Here is an 8,895-nt window from a genome sequence, read left to right on the forward strand (position 1 = left end):
AGGAAAGCAGTCTTGATCGCTCTGACCTCTGGGGATTTCACAAACAACTCCGTCCAGTATTGAGCCAGCAGACGAGGGATCTGTGATTTAGCGCACATGCAGTGGAAGTCTAATCGAGGTTTAGCAGTGTATGTAAAGCTAAAGATGGCTTTGTCTGGTGTTCTTAGGCTTTGGCTCAGCCTGGAAAAATGATTCTCTTTTCAGCCCACTCTCAGTGTCACAAGTGGGGGATGTAAAGCATTTATGTCTCCCCAAACTGTTATGGGCTCCCCGTATGACGAGTTTCCAGCAGCGCAAGGTTGGAATGTAATATGAAACATAAATATCTGGATGGAGCAATAGCTCTTCAACTGGATGCAGCAAAACCCAGTCTTCCACCTCCCCAAGAAAATTCATATTTGGCAAAGAACTAACAGTATTCAATTTGTTGCCAGGTCAGTTCAAAGGAAGATGTCTGGATTTCTAGAAATTATGTATTGTGCCGATGGAGTGAAGTTGTAGCCTTGAGTACTGAAGGCCAAAGCAAGGTTACAGGCCAAAATTTGGAGATTGCAGAGAACTAAAAAGAGATGTGAAGTACTGTAGCCAGTTGTGCCTCTGTGTCAGATTGCATTAGCATGACATCAGTGGGAGGGTTTGAATAAATCCGAATCCTCCAGCAGTATTGTAATGGTCTTCAAGAGCAGAAGTAAACATCAAAGCTCTGCTTATGTAGTCTGTTTGGTTTGCTCGTATTGTTTGTTTTGTTTGCCTTCCTTTCAGATTAGAACAAGAACAATTCAATGCCATTTTACAAAGTTGATTGCTTTTCTTAAAAAAAAAGAAGAAAAAAAAAAGATTTGTATTTATTAATAATTTATATATAATTGTTGATTCTTTTTAGGTAATTAGAATTGATTACAATAATTGTAGTATTAATTTGATTATAAATATTATAATAAAATAATTCTAATTATATAATATTCGTAAATATTATAATATTGAGATATAGTGTAATAGTATATTATTATATTAATCTTTTGTTTGTCCAGATTCCATGACGTTCAATCTTGTTGACGTTTAATGTATTCTCTACCCCCACCTCTCTCTCTTTCCCAGGAATGACGGACATCGCTGCAGTGTCGCCACATTCATATAGGTCTGATTGAGCAGAGCCGTGAGCTACTCAGTGCGTCAGCGCTCGGACGGAATGATCCAGCAGGGTGACTAAGAGGAGGAAGAAGGGGGGAGAGGATGGGTGTGAATGCCTCCAGCTACCCTCACTCGTGCTCCCCTCGATTCGGGGGTAACCCACAGACCCAGCAGACCTTCATAGGTAAACTCCCATTTCAATACTATTAAAGAGACATTTGTTGTTCCTAGTTTAGCAACTATTGTGATCGATAACAATAGAAAAGTGCTGACGGTTATGGCTATTACATATTTTTCCGCTTTCAGATGGCATATATCAGACCCAAATTCTCTGGACTACATTCCAATATTATGATGATGTTTTTTCTTAATACAAGAAAAGGAAATCTCTCTCAAAGACTGAAGTTCCCCTTTGACTAGAATATAAAATAGTTATACTTAAAAAAAATAAAAAAACTAAACAAACCAAAAACAAAGAACAGTATTCATGTTCAGAGGCAGTTCAACAGCACAGAGAAATAGAATCTCATTAAATTATTGACTTCACCAGCTGGGACAGTCTTCATATTCTTTCACTGTAACATCTTGTCTGTATTCATTTATTTAAAGGCTTGGAAATTGTATCACAACTGTCAGCAGTTGCTTCGTAGTTTTTTTCCTTCAGTATCCCACAGAGGCTTTAACGGCATATTCTGATGTGAATATTTTCATGACTTTGCTGTCTTTGAGATCAGTAAAGTAATGGTGCTTTCAAAATGCTAAGCCATGCATGACATTGGGCCTACAATGAGAAATGGAACATTGGATTGAGACATAAAGTGTCGTCAGGGAGATATTAGCCATGCTGGGGAGGACATTAGATGACTTCATAGTTTCCTTTTTTGGCAGGTGAAAATTTAGAGATTTAGAGGGGGGAAAAGTTAAAAGTGCACATTAAGTGGTTTGAGGATACATACTTTCCTTTTTCAAATTGGAATTGTTTATGCAATGCTACGTCAAGAAATGATGTTTTGCATGCACTGTTTAAAAAAATCCAGCTTTTTGAATTTGTTTTAATTTCCAATTATTTTAAGCATTGTCACTCTACTCTCTTAAAAACATCTAATTCCAAAATACCACCTACATTTCTCTAGAGGATGATTTTTTTATTTCTCATAGTCTTATTTTATGCCTAATTGATGTGAAGAGATGCAATTTAAGCTACTCAAGTTTAGTTCAGTTTTAGTGCACAATAAATGGTTTGGGGATGCATACTTTACTGTTTGAAAGTTGAATGTTTATTTGCAGTACTCCTTCAAGGGATGATCAGAATATATGAATATTTAAAAAAGGGAATTAAATATTTTGAATTCATATTAGGGATGTTCATTTTAACCGTTTAACGGACCGTAAGAATTTTGACCGATTAATACAATCAGTTAAATGGTTTAAAAAGTCATTTAATTATAAATTTTTTCAGTAATTTATCAAAATATTTAAAAAGGTTTGCTGCATGGTTAAAATACGCTATGCGTATAAAAAATTAGTTTTTTAGGGGGGAAAAAACATAAGTCGCGTATAAGTCGCGTTTTTTATTTCATTCAGAAATGCCTAATGCCGACGCGAAATGTTTACAAACATTATAACAAACACTGTAAACATATCTAGGCTATTTTAGTTCTCCTCACTCCACAACAAATCCTTTCAATAAACAGTATTTAGAAAAGAACAAGAATTAAAAATATAAGAAGCTATAGTAATATAAACGACAAGCCAAAACAAATTCATTTAGGCTAAAACGAAACTGAAACCGACGTTGGGTCTCTCATTCCACACAAAATCAAATGTTTCCGTATTTGCGATTGTATTTGAATAAATAAATTATTATTTATTATGTACTTCACTGGCGTTCCAATATTCATGTAAAACAAATGTTTTGCATAACATCACGGCAGTACTGTGATGACACTTAACGGCACAGATTTTACTTTTTTTACTGCATAGTTTTTTTTCCCCATATGTTTGACTGACTGTATTTTATTATGATAATGAACAGGCTGCATTGTCAAGGTAGCAAAGCTTACCAGCGCCGGCGCAATCACTAGAATTTTTTACTCCTTTTAGTCCTAAAGATAATCGAAATTGTAAAATGTTTGCCTTTATTTGTGTACGTTCCCAATAAAAACAAATCTTTGTGCTTTAGTAAAATAAGCCTAAAGAAAAACAGGATGCCGCTTTCTGCCGTATGTTTCCTTTTGCGCAGCACAAAAATGAATCAAAACTCTGCATACTACGCTACTTGTTGCACAGTTTTTCTTTTAATTTTCTTAATTTATTATTTAAGTAAAAATATATTTCTCGTATAGGCCTATTTATTCATTATATATATATATAGCCTAGCTTTATTATGTTTTTCTCTGCTCGCAGAAGCGCTGCAGGTGCGTGATGTGATATGATGTGAATCCTCATGTTCTGTTGTTTGCTGCTTTTTGCGCATGTAAAATGAATCCCCGGGAAACAAATGTTTGTATTTTTTAACGGGTCACAGACACTTATCCTTTCTAACTTAATTAAATTCTAATTTAAAATAGTCTTGTCGGTTAACGTTAACAATCGGTTAACGAGTGTCTGTTGTCGGTTAGGAAAAATAAACGAAATGAACATCCCTGATTCATATTTTAATTTCTATAGATTAAGTAAAGTCTTGTCCACACACATCACTTAAATTTCTCCATACAATAAATGTTTTTTTTTGGGACTGTTATAGAGACAATTATGTGAACTCAAGTTCAATTTAGTTGTGTAATTGTTGTACTCACATTGCATTCAATTTACACCATCAGTCCAATGTCATTAAAAGTAAAGTGTATTTCATATTTGTTCTGAAGCACTTGCAAAAAGCAAAGCCCTGTGGTGTTGCACTTATTTGGAATAAAAATTAATTATAATGTCAGCAGACATCACAATGCATATTTTCCTGCTGACAACTTTGAAGGCTCCCAGACTCTTACACAGCGTGTTTCTTTTCTGTCACCAGGCGCCTCCTATGCACCACAGGGTTATGGCGGTGAATCCAAGCTCTACAGCCTAGAACATGGCCCTGAAAAACCTCAGGACAAAAAGAAAAAGAGCTCCGGTTTGGCCACGCTCAAAAGGAGATTCATTAAGCGACGCAAGTCTAGTCGGTCTGCTGATCATGCGCGGCAGATGCGTGAGCTCCTCTCGGGGTGGGACGTGCGCGACGTCAATGCCCTGGTGGAGGAGTATGAGGGCACGGCAGCCCTTAAAGATCTCAGTCTGCAGGCAGGCCTAGCCCGCCCCGAGGCTCGCACCCTGCAGCGTGATTTAGCCACCCTTTATCAGCACAAGTACTGCACTGATGTGGACCTGATCTTCCAGGATTCCTGCTTCCCAGCACACCGAGCCATTCTGGCTGCCCGCTGCCCATTCTTCAAAACCCTGCTTTCGTCATCGCCAGGTTACGGGGCAGAGGTGTTGTTGGATGTTGGGACGGCAGGCATGGATGCCCCCATGTTCTCCTCATTGCTGCATTACCTCTACACAGGTGAGCTGGGCTCGGAGGACGTGAGGTTGCAGAATGTGGATGTGCTGGTCAGACTGAGTGAGGAGTTCGGTACGCCCAACTCCTTAGAAGCCGACATGCGAAAAATCTGTGAGCACATGCCGTATTTTGACTCGCTGCTTAGCTTCTCCTCGGACTCTGAGCTGGTTGATGCTTTCGGAGCAGGTGGACCTGTTCCTAGTGGCGTGGGAGGTGGAAACGCAGGGGTGAACCACAGCTCGCCTGATGAGGAGCTAAGGGCCCACAAGGCCGTGCTTTCAGCGCGCTCGCCCTTCTTCCGCAACCTGCTGCAACGACGCATCCGCTCGGGGGAGGAGATCACCGAGCGAACTCTGCAAACCCCTACCCGTATTATCCTCGACGAATCCATCATTCCCAAGAAATACGCCCGTGTGGTCTTGCACTGCATGTACACCGATGCGGTGGACCTTTCGCTAGTGCTGCGGGGGAGCCCTTCTGAAGGCAGTCTGGGTGAAGTTCAGGCACTGGTGGCTGGAAGAGGGTGCATGAGACGAGCCGAAGAGGCCATGGAGCTCTACCACATCGCCCTCTTCTTGGAGTTCAGCATGCTGGCTCAGGGTAAGTCTTGATATCTCTTTTATCCATTTTTTCTAGTCGTTCTCTTTCGCTCCCTCAGCTTTGTTTACTGCCTGATTAGTTCACAAGCTGTCAAGGGAAGACCGGAGGAACAGAGTGGGGTTGCTTTAGTTTATTCGCCTCATGTTGGGATTGTTTGTGAGAGAATCCCATATGTGCCTATATGTATTGAGTTAAATAGAAAGGTCTTGCAAAATGACCTCATATTATTTAATAAAATAATACAGAATTATTAAAAAGCATTTTCAGTTTCCGTTTTCAGCCAAGTGCATCCAGAAATTTCGGTTTCAGTCCAGAATTTTCATTTCAGTGCATCCCTAGTTTTTGATCAAATAAATGCAGCCTTACCAACCCGAAACCTTTGAACTAGAGATGCACCAATCAATCGGCCAGGGATCGGAATCAGCTGATTTTCCTCATGATCGGCCCGGATCGGTGATCAACCAATCAGTCTAACTTCTTTCCGCTTCCGAGCCGATCCGTTTTGTTACCAGCGGCACAGGCAATAACGTCAGCCGCGCATTCTTGCTCTCTTCTCTCCGACGACCCCTTCTCTCTCACACACGTCTCTTTCGCTCCGGTTAAATGCTTGTATTGCGCATTATTTTAGTCATTCCTGCAAGGTTTCGCGCTTACACCAAAAGCGCGCGCTCCAGAACTGATCAATATTAGTGGAGCGCACACAAGCCACACTCAGTCTCAAACAGCTTGTGACCCACAAATACCAAAATGAGTGGCTAACTGTGCTAAAATATTCAAATACATACAAAATTATGTCAAAATGCCCATCTTGGCGAGTATCCAGTTAAACACAGTCAGTTTTGGAACGTTAAATAGTTGAGAAAGAGAACGCATGTTGTGTAACATGGGCCTGTTTACACCTGGTCACTTCATGCACTTTTTTCTGATCTGATAGCTATCCGATCGTGAAAAGACCAGGTGTTTAATGCCCTCCGAAACGCATTCGAGACGGATATAAATCCGATCGCTCAAACCACTTCAAGAGGTGGTCTGGGCCGCATTCCAGACAAAACTTGACAAGTGTAAATGCATCTGGTTGTTGAAACAACTGAAAACCGGCTAGACTAATCGATTCTTGGGATTTAAGAATCGATATCGTTCCGTAAAAATGAGAATCGATTAATACAGAGATATCGAGATTTTTTACCCAGCCCTAATAAAACACTAACCAGCCATCTGCTGCTCATAATCCAAATTAGTAATGTCAGACAAAACACAAAACCTAAACTAAGAAGGCCAGCCAATCATGATCTGATTATAAATACAATACTTTGAGAAGAAACTTTGAAATTATTTCTGAGGTTTGGAGCAGACCTCCTCGACAGATGTATCAGAAATCACTGATGAAGGGTAATGGGATGAATGATCCCCGTGGTTTTAGAGCTGCATTAATGAGCCCAACTGGTATCAAGCAACCAACACTGCTGAGATTGAAAGCAGGAGAGGCTGCTTGTCAATCACAACTTGACTCATGCTTGTCACTCTCACACCATGTCCTGACCAGGTGCGACACGACCATTTGAGTGTCAAGTAATTTTTCTGTTCTCACTGAATGCTGAGAGAAGCAACAAAATCACAGCCAACGGGAACATATTTGAAGTTTAAAGATTCTGCCCTATTAGCAAAATTGGAAGAAACAAAAATAATACATTAAAAGAAAATTAGACAGCCATGGCCCAAATAAAATGTTTTCTTGCTAATAAAATGCACATTCTTGTGCATACAAATTACAGCAGTGCATTAAGTATAATTTCATGAGCAAAATTAATTATTGTCAATGCATGAATCAAACAAAGTCTAATGAAGTCTTGTAAGATCTGATGAGCCAAGCAAACTTGGTTCTGGCGTAATCCATTTAGGCATGGGATGCGTAGTATTATTATGTAACATCACTGCTAGGGCTCTGTGATGTGGCGAAGAGGAGATAGAGCCGGTTTGCTCTCAAAACCCAGTATGTACCCTCTCACTACTGCACCAAAACAGGCCGTGCAAAAATGAGACACTGAGGCCTGAAATCAAAGGCCGTCTCAGGGGGTTGGGTGGGGAGGTGTACACTCTCGGGAGATTCAAGGACTGCACCACAGATATATGCTCTTTAGCATCCTGTCCGGCCCTCATTAAAAAGTCATTAGTGCAAAGCAAACCAACTGTTTAGCCAGAGCATGGAGTCACTGTTAATTTGTCCATTTGCAGTTAAGCAAATGTGCTAAACAGTCCAAATGCAGTCCCCTGTGACTCTTAACCAATATGTTCAATTGAGTTAGCCATTTCCTGGTCATAAAGAGGGACAAAATAAATCATTTTTGAAGAGAATACATAGGCCTTGTGCTGCTATGTTCTGTCACCTCCCTTCTCTGGTCTTAACAGTAATTTGTTTTTGTACTATCAAGAAGTTTTACAGTGCAGAGAGGTCAAGCTTTACCTTATCTTGCCTTGTCCATCCTCACTTTAAGTTCATATTATTCCCTGACAGACTAAATAAATAAATAAAGTAGATTAGTAAATATAATTAAACAAATATAAATAATAAATAAAAGACTTATTGACCAGGAAAAAGGAAACCATCTAATCAATCACTTGTCATTGGCAGGTGTGGCAAAACGTTGATGACTAAACTATTTTAATGTAAATTCTAATATTGGGAAATGGGTCAAAATTCTGATGAGAGAGACGTCTTGCAAATGTAAATGTAACAAACATCTTTGGAGCACTCTGTGGGACTAGAGCTTCCAACGCACGTTCAAGCTAGCGATGCAACGGCCAGGGATCCAGGGATCGGAATCAGCTGATTTTCCTCATGATCGGCCCGGATCGGTGATCAACCAATCAGTCTAACTTTTCCGAGCCGCCGAGCCGATCCGTTTTGTTACCAGCGGCACAGGCAATAACGTCAGCCGCGCATTCTCACTCTCATCTCTCCGACGACCCCTTCTCTCACACACACACACACACGTCTCATTCGCGCCGGTTAAATGCTTGTATTGCGCATTATTTTAGACATTCCCGCAGGTTTCGCACTTACACCAAAAGCGCACGCACTAGAACTGATCAATATTAGTGGAGCGCACAAGCCACGCTCAGTCTCAAACAGCTTGTGAGCCACAAATACCAAAATTAGTGGCTAACTGCGCCAAAACGTTCAAATACATTATGTCAAAATGCCCATCTTGGCGAGTATCCAGTTAAACACAGTCAGTTTTGGAACGTTAAATAGTTGAGAAAGAGAACGCATGTTGTGTAACATGGGCCTGTTTACACCTGGTCACTTCATGCACTTTTTTCTGATCTGATAGCTATCCGATCGTGAAAAGACCAGGTGTTTAATGCCCTCCGAAACGCATTCGAGACGGATATAAATCCGATCGCTCAAACCACTTCAAGAGGTGGTCTGGGCCGCATTCCAGACAAAACTTGACAAGTGTAAATGCATCTGGTTGTTGAAACCACATATGTAAATTTTACTACTACTACTAATAATAATAAGTAAAGGTGTAACAAAATATCTCTAGAATAGACATATATGGCAGAATTTTTTTTTTTTTTTTTTTTTTTACCATGCTTTGGTCATAGAGCCTTTTGTGGGG

The 8,895-nt window shown here is 40.2% G+C and overlaps 1 protein-coding gene across 2 annotated transcripts in view; it reads left to right on the forward strand.

The window, feature by feature from the left end:
- The window catches only part of btbd7 (BTB (POZ) domain containing 7), a 75,717-nt gene that overhangs the window by 26,786 nt on the left and 40,036 nt on the right, over positions 1-8,895 (forward strand). For both annotated transcript variants that reach the window (XM_016294758.1, XM_016294767.1), the window contains exons 2-3: positions 1,099-1,315; positions 4,148-5,272. In XM_016294758.1, the coding sequence (XP_016150244.1) occupies positions 1,234-1,315; positions 4,148-5,272 (1,207 nt within the window). In that variant the 5' untranslated portion in view covers positions 1,099-1,233. The remainder of the gene's footprint in view (positions 1-1,098; positions 1,316-4,147; positions 5,273-8,895) is intronic.

The sequence above is a fragment of the Sinocyclocheilus grahami genome, unplaced genomic scaffold (assembly GCF_001515645.1).
Source record: "Sinocyclocheilus grahami isolate Dianchi unplaced genomic scaffold, SAMN03320097.WGS_v1.1 scaffold15.1, whole genome shotgun sequence".
Taxonomy (NCBI): domain Eukaryota; kingdom Metazoa; phylum Chordata; class Actinopteri; order Cypriniformes; family Cyprinidae; genus Sinocyclocheilus; species Sinocyclocheilus grahami.